Genomic DNA, 18,191 nt, shown 5'->3' with positions numbered 1-18,191 from the left:
AAGGAGGGTTTGTGGGAGCTTGGTTTTATTTTCTTTCTGCAAATGAGGAACCTCTGTGCCTCAGTAGGAGTGTGTCCATAGGAATGGGCCCCCCAGCTCAGAGTCCTGCTCCAGGGAAAGTGCAGTGTCCAGTGCTCCAGAAGAGCCAGACACTGTGAGGTGTGGTGCACTCCCCAGAGGAGCCCTCCCCCCAGATTTCCTTGATGAAAATGCACACATTTCCTTGCTTTGACCTGAAGTGGGAGAGTTTAAAGCCCTTCCCAAGGCTCCCAGGTGGTATAGATGCCTTCCAGACCAATGACCCCTTTTGCCTTCCCACATTTAGGAAGAACATTTCCGGAGCACTCATGGCTTGTTTTGTGGTTTGTTCTGGTGATGCTCCTGAGTGTGTTTAGGCAAGTGAGAAGTGCTTTTGAACATCCCTCCTGAGCCACCAGGATTTTCCTTCCCCCTGAAGGACCAACATTATGCAGGAGTGCTTTTTCCAGAGTGGTGCTTTAGGTCCCTTACTGCCAAAGAGCTGTGGTTGTCCTTGTTCAAGAGAGAGACAGGAAAGCACATGCATCCTGGGAATGCAAAACAATCTCATTTGGATGCAGAACAAGTTGTGTAAACTCCTGAGCATGTGAAGTTAACTGTAGATGGGAATTTGGGATAGTGCCCAGTTTTTCAGTAAAGAAAAGCTTTGAACAGAATAAATATTTACCAAATCAATTGATTTTTCCTTTCTCCCTATTTTTTACCTCCATGAGTAACCACATTGTAGTAATACTTATACACTGCTCTCTGTCACAAAGGGATAGAGCCAACCAAGTTTTGGGCTGAAAAACAGCCTCTCTTGTTTTCAGAGCTCTCTGCTGCAGTTCCATCCATGGGTGTGTAGAGCAAGGCAAGGGTGCAGGACCAGGGTGGGTTTGAGAGCAGGGCTCATTTGCAGAGAAGCTCACAGACCTTGCAGCCATGGATGCTCTGCCACTGCTGGGGCTGTGGCTGTGGTGGCCCTGGGGACCCCTCTATAGCTCCTGCAACCCTCTGTGGTGCCAGGCAGCATTTCTCCCTCCTGCCAGGCTCAGTTCACACACCACTGGGTTTTAAGCTCTCTCTTTTCTTACACCATGACCACCTTTCTTGTCTGCCTTTCCCTTTCAGGTCTGAGAAGTGTAATGTTTCTGAAGGCTGTGAACCAGGTGAGGAATAATTCATTTTCTCTTGCTAGATATGTTATAGGGGGCACACTAGAGAAAGATGCCTGCAAAGGAACTTGAATGTTTAGTTTTAGATTGCATCACAGTGCAGTTCTCTAAGGACTTTATCCCCATTTGATCGATGCAGAGGGGAAGCCTCTTACCCTCTGACCCTCCAGCTGGGGCCTAAAAATGCACAAATTGAAATAATGAGACTTAAGCATGTGCTTAAATGCAAAGCTAAGAGAAGTCTTCACTTTCTGAATTCCTTTGAAAGCCACCCCTGAGAAGTCAGCAGTGTTGGTATTCTGAGCATCATGGATGAAAAGGAAGTGCTTTTCCACAGATTTAGGGGCTTGAACCCATTGAAACACCACACCAAGCCATGCTGTCTTGCCTTTCCAAGCTGCAAGCTGGGACTCAGTGCCTTGCAGTTGATCTATTCCACCCAAAGTGAGGAAATTTGTCTTGAGAGAAGAGGAAGCTGGGCTGAACACTCCAGGGGCAGCTGGTCAGCACAGGCTTTCATCTACTGGAGTTCAAACCACACTGAACTTCACCAGGGTTCAGCTGGTCTCATCTTGGTGTGATGCAGCTTCAGTCAGAACAGGGGCAAGTTTCAGGCATGAGTTTGGGAGCATTAAAATTGCTGGGAGCCACCCACTGGAGACAGCTCCTCTGGGCCCATTGGTGGCCCAGTTCATTTTAAGTGAATAAAGCCAGGAAATGAGCATTTCACAAGGTCCAGCTGCCAGTTTGTGGGCACCAGCAGCTCCTCCAGCCAGGCCCACAGGTGTCCCTTTGGGTACCTGCATGCTGTGGGCTTGGTGCTGCTGGGCCACTTGTCTGAAGCCTTGTTGTTGTGGCAAGCTCAGCTGGTACTGAAGTGACAGCTGGCCACACTTTCCCTGCCCTGGTGCTGTGTTGGGCAGATTGCTGGATCCTGTTGGTGACTGCCTTCCTGTCAGAACCCAGGACATTGCTCTGACTGCTCTGGAGGACTTGAGACCCTGGCAGGGAGCTCAGAGACTTTGGCATGGAGTCACAAACACCTGTGCCTTTGATTTTAGCCCATGGAAACAATTACCAACTTTGTATGTAGATGTACAAGCCACAAGAGTTTGAATAGAATGATAGTGAATTTATCACTGGGTGAAAAAGTAGAATTTTGGGGATTTAGAATGGGAGTTCAAGAGGCAAGATGGAGGAATCTGGGCATGTTCTGTCTTTCCCCTTCTTCTTAGCCTCCATCTTCTGCTGTGATGGTGGCACTTCTGGATTAGTTTAGAGTAGAGACAGACTGTCTAACATAGGTGATAGGTATTGGAAAATTATTGTAAATAAAGTACATGTAATTTTTAATATAAAAAGGTAACACCACCCCAAAGGTGTCAATGTGTCATGGACTGACCTGCCAGACAGATCTCAGCAGGTCAGAGGAAAAATGCAATAGATAACAGAAAATAAACAACCTTAAGAACCAGAGCTGAGGAATCCTGACTTCTTTGTTCTTGGGGCTGGGAAAAAGAGACTTTCTAACACCTCGGGGTCATCTCAACACCAGAGACCCCATCACCTTCCCTTGCCTTTCCCCATAGGTACCTCAGGAGAGCTAGGTGGGATCAGGCAGATCAAAATCGAACCAGACGAGCTGAACATCATCCAGATCACCGTACCAGGTAGCTGCTGGGGGAGCTCTGGGTGCAGTGCTGCTGCCCACGCAGGGTTCATGTTTCAGCATCACGTTTCAGCATTTTGCTTTGAGAAGAGGCTTTTGCAGGGTATTTCCCAGTATGTAAGGTTCCCTCACGTACCTGCAATGGTCTTCCTTAGCTGGCATCATGTTGAGGTTTCCTGGGAGTGTTGGAAGGTCTTTTAGGGTTCTTTGTTGTTTTTTTCTCTCCTTCATTGCTGTCCTATCTTGCCTTTTCCCTGGAGAAAGTGAGCCTGGTTTGCTGCTTTGCTTCATGTGGAGGATCTCAGGTATTGAGTACAGGATGCTTTTGAAGAGGTCCTTCATTTAGAAAATCAGCCTGGTTTTGAAGAGTTCATAAAAACTAATAGTAGGCAGGTTTAATATTAAGCACATGCTAAAAATGTGTTGGAATTGCTGACACTGATGGGGAAAATTCCCCAAATTTTTGCCCGGAGAGGTCAGTGACAATGGTTTGTGATGGAGATGATGTGATTGAGGGGCAGCTGAGAGAGTCAGTTTTCCATTTACCTGTCCTGGACAGTGCAGCAAATGGTAGGATGATCCTCAGGGTTTAATGAATGGATTGTTAGCAGTTTGCATTTTCAGTGTGCTTTACAACCATTAATTAATAAGCTCCACAGAATGAGGGCAGCAACAGAACTCTAACATGCCTGAGGGTGAGTGATTCTGGGGACAGCAGTGACACCAGGCCCTACCACACCAGTTGTTGCACCTAAATTGTAGCAGTCCCCTTAGTAAGGTGATAGTTGAGGAGTCACTCCAGGATTGGTGTAGAATAGACTTGTCTATGGTTACTAGAGGGAAAGGAGAAGGAGCAAGGTATAGTGGTAGATCAAACATTTTTTTTCAACTTGGCAGCTAAAGAAAGAGAAGAAAGTTGATACGTGGTAAGCTGGAGGTCTATGGGAGGAGTGGGAAGAATTTCCACTTGGCCACTGCCAGGGAGATCATACCTCAAGTCGAGAGTCCACCTTTTCTTGCCTTATTTCAAGATTGAGTTCAATCAGAGGGAATACAGCTGAAGGCAAGGAGGAGGATTAATAGAATAGAGGTGCTCACCTACAGGGAGAAATTGGTGAAATTGGGATTATTTATCCGGTGAGGTCAGAAGCAACCTGATTGAAGTATATAAACTAGTTGAAATTTCATTTAAAGCTGAGTTTGGGTGGCTCTTTGAGGACATTGGACAGCCTAGCACTTGGGGAGACAGGTTGAATGTAAGGGAAACCAAAAGAGGGTTGATTTTGTGGAGAAAGGCAGCATTAGTGGAACCCTTTCCTACCCCATGTAGTAGCTAAATCAAGCAGCATTCTCTTTTTAAGTCAAAATTGAGTGTCTAGATGGAATTAAACCAAGTAAATAATTTGAACCAGTTTTGCTCTTCACCTTCTGTGGAGGTTAGGAAGAGATTTTTTCTTCTTTCAAGAGGTCAGGTCTGTGTCAGGGATGAGCGCTGGGTGGTTCTGGGAGGAAGAAGTCAGATGCATCCCCAGAGCATCTCCTGGTGGTATGTGGGGCTCCTGGGAGTGGGGGACCCTTTACTCAGTCCTTGCTGATGGCTGGGGCCCTCTGAAGGCTGTTTTGGGGACAGTGTCTCACTGGTGTCAGAACAAAGGGTGCTCTGGGTTTTTGTCCGCAGACCGATCCCCTGCCTTGGTGGAAATGCATGACCCAGTGCCCACGCACGTGGCTTCAGAGGAGCCAAGATACATCCTGGAAACAGGAGCAGGTACCAGAAGTGAAGCATCTGGGAGACTGCAGGGTAGGAGGGGTGTTCATGCAAGTGTCAAAGATGAGTAAATACCATGTATGATGCAAAGTGGTGGAGTTCGAGACCCAGTTCCAGAGTCTTGGCCTCAGTGAGGCTGGGAGCTCTGACAGACTAACTGGTGGGTTTTCTGCATAAACTGATGGGTTTCCTGGCACTGCTGCTCCTTCCCATCCTCTCTCCAGCCCCAGCATGCTGCAAACCTTCACTCCTTTGCCCAGTGCACCCCTGGAATTTCCCTGTGGGATCTGTGCTGGCCCTGTGGCTGCCCTTGCCCCTGCTGGGTCTCTCCTCTCCCAGGGAGCCCATGCCAAAGGGTGGGCAGCTCTCTTGTATGGAAGCACTGGGTTTATCCTGCCAGGGCAGCTCTTGGCATGCTGGTACCAGCCCAGCCTCTGCTGGGACACTTGCTCAGAGCTCAGTGAGGGGAGGGAGCAGTTGAGGGGCTGCAGAGCACCTGGAGAACTCCTGCTCAGGTCTTGTCTGATTTTGCTGCTGCTAACCCTCTTCTTCCCTGGCAGAGGCAGAGAAGGGCTCCAGCGAGGAGTCTCGACACGAGGAAAAGCAGATGGAGGGATCAGGTGAGTGTTTGGTGAGCTCTGAGCATCATTGCAGGATTTTAGAAGGATGGATGCACACAGATGTATTTTAGGTTGGGTTTTGTGAGCTTCCTATGTATCAAAGCTTTTAGCCTTTAGCCTCCAAAACCTCTGCCACAGAAGGGCACCGTTGTGTTCTTTGGCTCTGTCCTCTCCTCTTGTGCTTGAATTTACTTTTCCTTATATATATATATTTTTTTTTTTTCCTCCTGACTGCTAGCATGGCTCTGTAGCAGGTGCATGCTTGCCCTTGCTTATTAAGAGATCAGTTTGGAAGCTGCTGTCAGAGAACTAGCACTGATTTTGGGGCATGGAGATTGAATGGCTGTCTCTGCCAGAGGTCAGGCAGGGGCTGCTCACCTGCACAGTGCTTGCCCTGCAAGCAGCTGGTTGCTCAGAGCATTTCTCTGTACTGTTGTTCGTTTTTTGATTTTTTTTGCAGATGGTATAGGAGACATTTTAAGTCATTTGAGGAAACAAGTTGAAATTTTGTTCAACTCACGATACGGTAAGATAACATTAACACATGTTTATCATGCCAGCTGTTGGCTTTGTCATTGGCCATTTCCAAATCAGCAGCTGAGTGAAGGTGCAATCTGATTTGTTCATCTGCTGTCTGCTGGGCTCACAAATGCATTTGAAACCTCCTTAGGCCTTGCAGGTCTTCCCCTTGATTTCCTTAAAGTTGTTTCACTGGCTGCAGCCCAGGAATTGCTGCCTTTATGCTGCAGAGGGAAGGTCCAAAGTGGTTCCCCCATCACTTGTTTGAAGTCTCAGAGAGTGTTTCCACCCACAATGATCATTGCATGGCTCAGGAAAGGTGGTGGCACCTTGGTGGTGGGGGTTGGCATTCAGCATGCTCTGCTTAGAGACATTATTTCAAAAAAAAAATACAAGCAAGGTCACACATGTTTTTGAGAGCTGGCCCACAGTGACTGCATGGCTCTGTCCCTCATCTCATGTCTGCCAGTGTCAGGGACATCCCCACAAGGCACAGAGCAACCACAAACTCCCCAAAACCCTCTTGAATCCCTCCACAACATATCATACTGCTGTTGCTTAGACCTGACATGGAGGTCCAGCAAACTAATGAGCTTGGGTCCCCATGCAGCGAAAGCCATAGGAATATCAGAGCCAGTCAAAGTCCCCTACTCCAAGTTCCTGATGTACCCTGAGGACCTGTTTGTTGTGGGCTTGCCAGAAGGCATCCTGCTGCGCCGCCCCAACTGCTTCGGCATCGCAAAGCTGAAGAAGATCCTGCAAGCCAGCAACAACATCCAGTTTGTCATTAAAAGGTAAGGAGGGTGGGGTGGCTGAGCCTTGGGGAGGATGTTTGTGCTCAGAGCTCCTGCTGCTGTGCAGGGTCCTGGGGAGCACACGTCACTTGGTCACTATCAATAAATTTGCTTGATTAGAAGCAGATAAGGGTTCTTGCCTTGTTGGAGGCAGCAATGGTGTTGTCATCTGTCACTTCATGTCTTCTGGGTTTTTAACCTGCTTTGGCAAAGATTTGGCCACCTCAGCAGGATGGGTGAAGAGGCCTTTAAACTTCAGGGTGCCCTGATGTGGAGCAAGGACAGGGGCTGGGAAGCCTGGAGGGTTTTCCTACAGAAAGTGGCTCCAGATGAGGTCCAGATGTGCATATGTGCACTTAAGATGCTGCAGACACAAGAAAAGATGCTGACCCTGTGCTGGGGAGCCATAAGAACTGTGGGAGGGCTGTGAAAAGCCACTACCAATGTAATGCAAGAACATTGCCCTGATAGATGGAACAGATCCAGCAGAGATGGATTTTAGGATGTCTTGGGTATTTTGGGGGCAGTTTCCCACCCAAAAGTTTTCAGCTGACTGAAACAGAAAATAAATATTGGGAGCATGGAGATTTTGTGGTGTCAGAACAGCAGCTCTCAGGTCAGCCCAATCATATTTTAGGGTTTCCCCCTGTCCTGATCTCAGATCCATTCCTTTGTGACTCAGCTTCAGTGCACCTTGTTATCAAGCCCTACTATCACCTCACTATGTAGCTTTAGTATCAGGTACCCAAATGGCAATTTTTGGGGTCAGTTTCATGTTGAAAGAAGCACAGCTTCTCCCATCCCTAAGAAGTGTTCAGGACCATATCCACTGACAGTCTGCAGCTGCTGACTTAAGCTGCTCAGTCATCAGCTGCTTAATCTCATCCCAAGGAGTGACACATCAGCTCATTAAAGAGCCTGTCAGCATGAAAACGATGTCCAAAGTTCTCCTGCTGTGTTGCAGGACCTTTTAAACAGCATTAACCAGACTAAGTGAATGGTTTGTGGCTGTGGGAGAGGTGTCCTGAGGATGCTGGAGCAGCAGTTTGTCCCTGCCAGGGAGGTCACTCACATGCCCTCTGCTTCTCCCTGTTTTCCAGACCGGAGCTGCTGGCGGAGGGCGCAAAGGAGTCGGTGTCAGACAGCCCAGCAGCCAAAGGTAGGCTGAGAGACACCCACCAGCTGGGCTGTTGAGGTCTGGGTAGGAGAGGAGTGAGAGTGGTTTCCTACAGCCTTAAGATCTCAGAAAACCCTAGGGACCAGAAATGCATGCAAGCCTTCACCCCAGTAGACATTATGAATTCAAAAAGCATGGCTATTAACTGCTTTATACAAGCACAGAGTAATGGCAACCAAAATGCAGTCAAAACAGGGTTTTTCCACTCTCTCTCGCGCCCCACGTTGGGTGCCAAATTTTGTGCTGGTTTAGGGCAAATTTGGCAGAGAATCTCCAAAGGGGCCCCTCCAGAAAGGAAACCCACACTGCCCCTTCCCCCAACCAGTTCAGGAAGAATTCCTCAGAGAGAAGTGGAAAGAACCTGTTTATTTAACAGGCACAGCACCTCCAGCACACAAAATGAACAATACCAGATGACACCGCTCTGAAAAAGATGACAAATTCAGAAAGTCTCTCTTGGGGGTGGTTGCTCTGTTCTCAGTCCCTCCTGTGCTGGGGCAGCTGCTGCAGCCAGAAGGTGCAAACTCTCGGTGTTCCCAGGGCCCAGTTTGGAGCAGGCTCGAGTTGGTTACAAAAAGGAAAGGAGAAACAGTCCAGGAAGAAATTTGGACTGTTTAGCTAAACTAACTAATGAGCAGAAGCAAGAGCGAGAGAGCAAAGTGAAAAGCAAAAGCAGCACCCATGTACTGCCCTGTCTCTGTGTCCCACCAGGCTGATAAGAAAACCCAAACAAAACTTTCACTCTTCAGAGCCACTCCTGAAGGCACAGAACATAATATCCAGCATATACAGAACACATGAATGGGGATACAAGCATCATAACCTTCCCCACCTTGTTTTTTGGCTGGAAACCCCCTCCCATGCGTCCCCCTTGGCAGAGCTGTGATTCCTAACTCCTCTTGTGTCCCCTGTCTCAGCTGCCGATGAGAGGGACTCGAGCGAGGCGCTGCTGGAGGACGCTGTGAAGAGACAGGGATTCCAAGGTGTGGGGCTGCAGACACGTGGGGGCTGAGGAACAGCCCCTGCCTGCTCTGGGGGTGCATGGGACACATGTGGGAAGGGAGGGCTGCAGGTGTTGGGGCTCGGGGGGTTGGCAGCGGAGCAAGAGGAGGCTGGGAAGGAGGAGAGAAGGAGGTGGGATGAGAGGATGGCCACACTTACTTGACCAGAAAGGACTCCTTCCCTCATTCCTGGAAAATGATGTGAGGTGATTCAGAATAAGCTCTAGGTCCTAGCCTTGCCCTCTCCTGGCTACTGCAAAAATTAACCCTGTCCTGACCACAGGAAACTACAACACAAGATGAACAGCCAGGACAGGCAGTCCCACAGGTCTAAGGAGAGGTTTGAAGCGCTCTGCATGGTGCCCTAATTAACCAGCTTGGCTTATTTCCCTGTCTGACCTTGTGAGATGCATAATTAAGTTTCCAGGCCTAGGGGTTTGCCTTTTCTGGGGCTTTTTCCACCTGTGTGATGTTTGTATAAAAGCCACTCGAGTTTAGCTGGCAGCAGCATGGTGGCTCCCCTGGGGGACAGAGTGGTGGGGAGAAGCCTGTGGGCTGGACAGGCAAGTGCTGCCTTGCTCACGCATCTCTACTTGGGCTCTAGGGGCCTGTGAGGGTTTGCACAAGGATGGAGAGCTTTTTCAAAGCCTTTGGTTTCTCTGAGAGGCTTTGGAGTGTGTTATATTTTAATGCCAGTAATTATCACAACTGAATCTTCGATTTCACGTGGCTTTTATTCTTAGCAAACAGGCAAGGGAAAAATAACCCAACATATTTCTGTTTAGATTATTTTTAAGGACTTTGAATGACCCACTCCACAGATTAGCTAATTGCAAGATAAGGGCTTTCCTATAATTAGAAAATGGCATTACTTAAAAGTCATAGAGTGCCTTTTAATATACCAGCAGAAATCTATAATTGTTTCTTTATTTTACAGAAAATTATGATGCCAGGCTTTCCAGAATAGACATTGCTAATACACTGCGGGAACAAGTCCAGGACCTGTTCAATAAGAAATATGGTGAGAATCCAGGCTTGTTTTATTCCCCCCCTTACTCCCTCCTAATTTTTTGCTCTTTATCTCTCCCCTGTGCCCCTGATTCCTTCTTGTCAGGTACTTTTTCTCATCTCCCCCTTGAGCTGCTGGTACTTAGGAGGGCCAGGAGGGAATGGCAGGTCTGGGATTTGGCCCTGTTTGCTGCAGGAGCTGTGGGAGGTTGGGAAGGAAATAGGAACAGGCCATGGGGAGCACTGGGGGACAGGAAAATGCTTCTCCTCCTGTGCCTAGAGAAGGAAATGCTATTTTCCCCATGGTGAGGTTTAGGAATGTTATACCCCAGCTTAGTGTTCCCACTGAAGCATTGCAGAGCATGCACTGCTCATTCTCTTGTGCTTCCACCTCTCCCTTCCCTTGCTGTGGGTTGGAGAGGAGACTTGGAGGCACAGAGGGTAAAAATCACCTATTGAGATATGAGTTTACTGGAAACAGTCATGGAATAAGAAAACAAACAGTAACAGCAACAATATCAGTAACAAGAGGGAACCAGCACTACCTGACCACTCCCCCTGCCACTCTTACTTGACTAGAAGGGACCCCTTCCCTCGTTCCTGGAAAATGATGTGAGGTGATGGAAAATAAGCTCTAGCTCCTATCCTTGCCCTCTTCTGGCTACTGCAAAAATTAACCCTGTCCTGGCCAGAACCCCTCATTCTATACCACTTACGTCATGCCAAAATTCTACACTTTCCAACTATATATACGTATTTGTGTGTGTATATCCACAAGGACAGATATAATTTCTATAGTCACTGCCATCCCGCCAAGATGTTTGTTGAGTTCATTTAGTCCATGATTATGGGTTCTATCCATCCTAGAGGTCTTCCACAGGGCTGCAGTGTTACTCAGCAACCAGTATTATAAAGTTCAACATTACATGTTATACAGTTCAACATTACAAACTGCTCTCACCCGAAAATCAAATTCCCTGAAGGGACATATCACGTTTTCCTGCCCCTCTGCATCACCCACCAAGTCCACACAGGTCCTTGGGCAAATACAATCCTATGGATAGGTTTACCTTTGCTTGAGGCAGGACTAATCCAAACTGTCTTCCCCAATATTTTCTGTATGCACCATGGGGACTTCATCCTCTTCTACAACACATGGAGGTTTTGATTGGGCAGGCCCAGCCTGATTGGTATTAACTAACCAGGTGGCCTTTGCTAAATGTAGATCCCAATGTTTGAAGGTTTCCCCAGGCATTGCTGTCAGTGTCAATTTTAACAGTGCATTGTACCATTCTGTTTTCCCAGAGGCTGCTGCATGTTTTCAGCACTGGTTAGGCCACACCTTGAGTGTTGTGTCCCATTCTGGGTCCCCCAGGCAGGAGATTGAGATGCTTGAATCCATCCAGAGAAGGGCAATAAGGCTGGTGAAGGGTCAAAAACACAATCCCTGTGAGGAGAGGCTGAGTGAGCTGGGGTTATTTAGCCTGGAGAAGAGGAGGCTCAGGGAAAACTCCATCACTCTCTACAACCCCTGACCAGGAGGGTGCAGCCAGGTGGGGTTGGTCTCTTCTCCCAGGCTACTGACGGAATGAGAGGACACAGTCTTAAGCTTCACCAGAGGAAGTTTAGGCTGGACATTAGGAAAAAATTCTTCACAGAAAGAGTGATTGGGCATTGGAATGAGCTGCCCAGGAAGGTGGTGGAGTCAGCATTCCTGGATGTGTTTAAAAAAAGATTGGATGTGGCCCTTAGTGCCATGGTGTAGTTGATAAGGTGGTGTTAGGTCATAGGTTGGACTTGATTATCTCAAAGATCTTTTCAGATCTAGATCTTAATTCTCTGATCTGTGATCAGGTATCTTAGCAAGCAAGCTTACCTTATTGGCTGGGTAATAATTGGCATAGACTCCATGTATTTCAGAAGGCTGAATAATAACCTTTATTAAGAAACCCATTACTCATTTATAGACAGTTACAATACAGCTGGACCTTATTGGTCCAATCCAAACACCATCACCACTGGCTAATTAAGAACCCACCCTTTGGTGAACAAATCTCCTTAACACATTCCACATGTTCACAACAACAGGTGTAGCAAGTTAGGAATTGTTTCTCACTCTTTTCTCTGATCATTTCACAGCCTTTCCCAGCACTATGCCTGGGAGATTATCTGTTTCTTTCTGTGGCCAGAGAGCTGCTGCCACAATAGGCAGTGTGATACACCCACCCAATCCCAAGCTTTCTGGCCCAGGTATCAATGAGGATATTTTTGAAATGAGTCCCATTGCCCAGCCCAATTCTTTCAGTGTGCCCTGTTGCCACAAGACCTGCTTTTCAAGGCACAGGATGTGGTGTGAGGCCCAGGGTAGGTCCTCAAGCATCCACTGGTGCCTTCTAGCACTGTGAGCACGCAGTGCTTGCCTTGGCAGGTTCAGGCAGCGTGATGCAATCAATCTGGCAGGTTCCCCATGATTATATTTAGACCACTGCCCCCCACAGGGGCTTTACCCACTTGGCTTGCTTTGATCTCAGCTCATGTTTCACATTCTTGGATAACTGGCAGATGGTGACCATGGTTGAGTCCACACCTCCATCACGAAATCATCTGTGTGCTGCAGCTTTTCCTTGATGACCTGAGGTGTCAGGTGTCACTGAGCTAGAAATAATTCACCCTTATGTCGCCAGGCCAGATCTGCCAGAAATACTTTACCTTGGCAGCCCAATCCACCTGCCCATTGTTGTGATACTCCTCAGTAGCCTGACTCCTGTATTTCTGTATCTAAAATGACAGGTTTTACAGCTGACTTCTCTAACTGGGCAGTAATATCTTGTCACACTTGAGCAGCCCAGGTGGGTTTCCCTCTGTACTGCCCACTGGTCATTTTCCATTCCAGGCACCCCCCCAGAGCATTTGCTGCCATCCATGTGTCAGTGCAGAGGTAGAGCACTGCCATTCCTCTTGCTCAGCACTATCTAGAGGCAGCTGGACAACTTTCAGCTCAGTCAGCAACCTGACTTGATCCACAGTGTTCCTTGACAGCTTCTGTGACTCACCATGTGACTCCACACCATGTGACTCCATATGGCAGCTTTCCATTTTCTCTGAGTCCCTACAATACGACAAGAAGTGTCAGTGGAGAGAGTGGATTGCTTTTCATTTTCTGGTATCTGGTTGTATGGTGGGGCCTCCTCAGCACCTTCTATTCACTGATGATTGTCGTAGACATCTTTTTATGAAAAATCCTTTCTTTAGGATTTTTCCTCCTGAGAAGCTGGGAGGCCTCAGGAACAAAATGTAAACAATGGTTATCTGCTGCTGTGGAATGCAACAGGTGCATCTGTGATTGGTCTCATGTGCTTGTTTGTAGTTAATGGCCAATCACAGTCACCTGGCTCTGAGAGAGAGTCCGAGACAGCTGCCTTTGTTATCGTTGTTGCTTTTCTATTCTTAGCTTAGCTAGCCCTCTGATGAAACCTTTTCTTCTATTCTTTTAGTATAGTTTTAATGCAATATATATCATAAAATAATAAATCAGCCTTCTGAAACATGGAGTCAGATCCTTGTCTCTTCCCTCAACCTGAGACCCTTGTGAACACCGTCACAGATGATGACAACAGTTGAAAATTTTCACCATCATGCCAGTCCATGGTGACTCCCAGGATCCCAGGGTGGTTGGGATTTCCTGTTCAAGCTCTCTGTGTGATCAGTGCTATCCACACAGTCCCTGTAGTATCAGTGTGTGCTGCAGGGCCTTTCCCTTTGAGCACCCAGCCCAGCACTGGTAGCTGAGGTGCCAAAAGCAGCTCTGCTGTGGTGCCAGTCACTTCTGAGGCAGCTCAAACCCCTTCATAAGCAGGCAGTGTCTCTATCAGTTGGAGTGTAGCTGGCCTCAGATATTTCATATTCCCAGCTCCAGAGCCCAGGGGTTGTTCTGGAATCTCTCCAGGTACCTTCTGCCAGAGGCTCCAGGAAGGCCCATTCTCCCCAGCTGTGGTGCAGAGCACATCCTTTGCATCCTGTCCTGATTGACCAAGGGCTACTGCATGAACAATCTCCTGTTATTTGTTCAAAAACGTGTTGTTGCTCAGGACCCCACCTAAAACCATTCTTCTTCCATGCCATGTGATAGAGAAGGTTTACAATCTGACTGTAATCTGCAATATGTATCCTCCAAAACCCAACAGCACCTAAGGAAAGCCTGTTTCCTTTTTGCTGAGGACAGAGCTGTTTTGTTGACCAAATCCATTGGAATCTGACAACATCCATCTTGCCATTTTGCTCCTACAAACTGAATTTCCTAGGCAGGTCCCTTGATCTTAGTTTGCTTTATGGCAAAGCTGGCCTTCAGGAGGACTTGGGTTACTTTTTCCCCTTTCTCAAAACCTTTTGCTCTGTTGCCCCACACATTGATGTCACCAATGTACTGAAGTTCCAGCAGGGGTAAGACTTGTCCAGGTTCTTGCAAGGAAATATGTAACCTCAATCCCACAGCCAGGTCTAAGAGAGGGATCACAGCTGTGGAGTTATCTCCAAATAACATCTGAAAACAAAGAGCAGCTGCTTCCCATCCCTCCCACTGCAGTGCATGGGCACCATGATGCAGGACAGTTTATCTCCACAGCCCCATGAGCTCTGTGCCTGTGTTTGGACCCCTCCACTGCCATCATGGAGGCAGCCTGAAAATGCTGGTCCTTGATTTAATGCTGACCTGGTGCCTTAGCAGCCTGCTCACACTGTGCTGTGCCTTGGTAGGGCTCTGGTAAAGCCAGAGATGCAGCAGAAATGGCATCCCTGGCATTCTCACTACTCAGTTACCACTCACTTCTCTCCTAGGTGAGGCCTTGGGGATTAAATACCCTGTGCAAGTGCCCTACAAACGCATTAAGAGCAACCCAGGGTCGGTGATCATAGAGGGACTGCCTCCTGGGATCCCCTTCAGGAAGCCCTGCACCTTTGGCTCCCAGAACCTGGAGAGGATCCTGGCTGTTGCTGATAAAATCAAGTTCACTGTGACAAGGTGAGAGGTGTCAGCCATCCTGTGGAGCAGAGAGGGGGAGAGGAGGCATGCTTGCTTCTTGGTACTATTTCATTTTAAATCTCCTTTTTTTCCTTCTTTTTCACAGGCCCTTTCAAGGACTCATCCCCAAACCCGGTAAGAGATGATACCATTTTGCCTAAGCAATGCATTGACTAGGTGTTAAGTGGTGCTCAGGGAGTTGTAAACTGTGGATGGCAAGCAATAATTTTATCAGCTGGAGGAAGGTTGTTCTACTTCACTTTCCTGGGCTTTCCCACTTTGGTTTTGTTGTTGTTGGGTGCATTTGTTGCCTGAGACAGTTGGCCTCAGCAGCACCCATCAGTACTGCTGCTATTGCCCTGAAATGATGGCATTTTCCAAGAGCTAATCTAGGGCAAGGATCTGTTTTCTGTATTTAGGAAAGCACCCAGTTCCTTAAGTGTTTTCTTTAAATAAATCAGTGTTGTAACGAGCTGGTGGGTTGGGTGGAGAGGGAAGGTTTTGATTAACCACAAGGATCCATGCTGGGCTGCAGTAGCATGGCAGTGAAGGTCCACTCCAGCTCCTGAACATTCCACAGGCAGATACAGCAGGGATATAGCATGAAATAGCATGGCAGAGGAGAGGACAGGGTGTCCAGGGTGCACTCCATACCCAGCTGCTCAAACCATCATCCCAGAGCCATGTCCTTCACTGTCAGTCCCTGCAGTAGCTGTCTCTCATTTCTTGGCTGCAAAGGAAAGAGAGTTGCTGTCAGAAATGTGGGTAAAAACCTGTCTTGATTTTAAATGTCTGTAATTACAACTGTTGGAAGAGCACAGATGGGTGCAAAGAACCTTGTCATCTTTATTCATGGCTTCCCATTTCCTTGGCCAGCCTCCATGGCAATGGCACAATTTAGGAAAGGCAAATATGACAGACAGGAAAACATTTATATGCCCTTATTGGGAATAGCAGAAAGGTGTTAGAGCTCTAACAAAAGGTGAGCTGTCAGTAAAATTCAGGCATGGTCCATGTGTTCACTTCTAGGAAGCTTCAGGCATGGTCCATGTGTTCAATTCTAGGAGATTCAGGCATGGTCCATGTTTGTTCACTTCTAGGAAATTCAGGCATGATCCATGTGTTCAGTTCTAGGAGATTCAGGCATGGTCCATGTGTTCAATTCTGTGTTCCTGTTTAGGGCCCAGCCAAGGACAGCAAGGTCCCCCAAGACCTCTGTGGAACTTGGCCTTAGACTTGTATCTTTTAGTCCAAATGTGCCAGTTCACATCAGCTGGACCTAAAATGAGCCCTCACTGAAGCACAAGATTTGCAGAACTTTGGTTTTCCACAGAATTCCATGGCTGTATGTGCATTCCTCCAGCCATGTCTTGTTTTTCCATTCCTCTGCTTTAAACAGTAAAATTCTATTAAGAGATGTTGATCTGACACAAATCACACTATTAACAAGGGAGCACATCAGAAGGGAAATACTTCAGGCTGCTATCTGGCTGGGAGACACAGCCTGAGAAAAAGAGATGGAGAGGAAATTTATTTTCTTTTCAATGCACAATATTTTTTCCCTCCTCCTCCAGCTGAATGGTCCCCTCACAGACCAGCCTTCCAGCACAAACCCAAACACATATTTTATGTGTATTTCTGCACCCAAGTGGGCTCAGCAGGTCACAGCATCCCTGCCAGGCTGGGTGCTTCACTCCCTCTCCTCCCACTGAGGTTTTAAATAAGAGCAGATACAGGTGAGGGTTTTTTCTTACTTAACATCTTAATTTGTTATAGACGATTTCCCATATTTGCCAAATCTTCAGAGACAGTTTCAGGACTCATAAGTATTTTTTAGTAGTCAGATTACAACTGGAATGTTTCTTCCAGAAAAGAGCTGATTGTATTTTGCCCCTCCCTAATCCCCACAGGCAACAATTAACCCATTGTTTGATTTTCCACCCCACTACACCAAAGTGGTTGGTGGCAGTACAGTGATGCAGTCACTACCTTGGCTTTGATTGCTTTTCATCTGCCTTAACAAAATGAATGATTTCCAACTAGCCATAGGTCACTAAAAATTTAAATTAAAGAGTCTTCAGTGTTGTGTAGTGAAGCCCTGTAATGTAAAATGAAGAGCAGCAGCATGCTTGGCATTAAAATAAAGTCAATGAAAATCACTTTTATTTCACAGAGGAGGGTTAAAATGAAAGCAGTAGTTACTCCCAGGGATGGCATTGCACAGGTCTCTAAAAGCTGGAAAGCTCAGGAGGTAACATCATAAATGTGAGGAGAGCTAATGGGTTTTGTGGATAATTTTGGCTAAAAAATTACGTGAAGTGTACATATATTTAGGAAAAAGGGAAATGTAATGTAATTTTAAAATAAAATCACTGTGGAGTGATTTTAGTTGCCTCTAGGTTAAACCTTTAACCTTTTAAGTTAAACTTTTATGGGGTTTAATATGTTTTAAAGCTGTGCATCTCCTGCATTGCTGTGCTGCAAAACCAGCACAATTGCAAAGAGCATTCCTGGTAACTGCAGGACCACAGATCTCTTTCTTTTGGGGACACCCATTTTTTAAGTGTAACAGAAACAGGTTAAAGAATTTCAATACAATCTAAGCACCTCATGTGCCTTTTTCTCAAGATAATGTGTAATTTGTATGTTGGTATTTTTCCTTGAATGGGAGATGGGGGAGTTCTAGTGCAGAAGCAGCTGGGGGCTGTGTGCCTGCAGGGATGCTGTTTGCAGAAGGAGGTGGATTTTACAGGGAATGAGGCTCGTTTTTGGAAAAAAGCCCTTCAGCAGTGCGGGTTTGCAGCCTCTCAAAGATGGGACAATGGCCCTGAGGCCACCAGTGCCAGCCCTTCACCTGCATGGCTTCCCCAGGGCCTGCAGCCCAGGAGCACAAACCCTCCTGGCATCCAGAGGTTTTCCTTTTGATTCCCAGTGCCTCTTCTCCACACTGCTGGGCTCTGCTCTGCAAAAGAGACTTTCAAAACCCCTTTTTGAAAGCAGCATGATCTTTCAGCATGAAACAGGAGTGAGTGAGCAGGGGTGAAGCTCTAGTGCTATAAACACTACGCTCATCCTTTTGTTTTTTTCTTTCCTGAGGCACAGATACAAAACTGGCTTTAATATGAGCCTTTGAAAAATACTAACAAGCATAAGTAATCTAGCACACACACACACATACACACACAAAAAAATCTTTCTGTATGTTAATTTTAATGTGCTTTGATTGAAAATGTAGACCAGCTCCATCTGTCCTATTCCCCAAGCTCCCTACCATCATGATAGATTATTTTCCATACTCCAATTAATAAAGTAGGGCAGGCAGTGTTATTTAATTTAAAAACCCACACATCCAGGCATCCTTTATATATATATATATTTATTTCTTTTTTTAATCACAAGAGCACAATCCTCCTCAAGACTTTGAT

The 18,191-nt window shown here is 46.9% G+C and overlaps 1 protein-coding gene across 4 annotated transcripts in view; it reads left to right on the top strand.

Moving 5' to 3' along the window:
* Positions 1-18,191, top strand: part of GTF2IRD1 (GTF2I repeat domain containing 1) — a 69,975-nt gene that overhangs the window by 40,641 nt on the left and 11,143 nt on the right. For 3 of the 4 annotated variants that reach the window (XM_064729044.1, XM_064729047.1, XM_064729046.1), the window contains exons 12-22: positions 1,150-1,187; positions 2,783-2,863; positions 4,541-4,630; positions 5,191-5,250; positions 5,711-5,776; positions 6,380-6,563; positions 7,664-7,722; positions 8,658-8,723; positions 9,679-9,762; positions 14,583-14,766; positions 14,873-14,901. In XM_064729044.1, coding sequence (XP_064585114.1) covers positions 1,150-1,187; positions 2,783-2,863; positions 4,541-4,630; positions 5,191-5,250; positions 5,711-5,776; positions 6,380-6,563; positions 7,664-7,722; positions 8,658-8,723; positions 9,679-9,762; positions 14,583-14,766; positions 14,873-14,901 — 941 coding nt within the window. The remainder of the gene's footprint in view (positions 1-1,149; positions 1,188-2,782; positions 2,864-4,540; positions 4,631-5,190; positions 5,251-5,710; positions 5,777-6,379; positions 6,564-7,663; positions 7,723-8,657; positions 8,724-9,678; positions 9,763-14,582; positions 14,767-14,872; positions 14,902-18,191) is intronic. The other variant, XM_064729048.1, reaches the window with a different exon arrangement.

Source organism: Zonotrichia leucophrys, chromosome 19, assembly GCF_028769735.1.
Source record: "Zonotrichia leucophrys gambelii isolate GWCS_2022_RI chromosome 19, RI_Zleu_2.0, whole genome shotgun sequence".
NCBI lineage: Eukaryota > Metazoa > Chordata > Aves > Passeriformes > Passerellidae > Zonotrichia > Zonotrichia leucophrys.
This window is presented reverse-complemented; position numbering and strand designations above follow the sequence as displayed.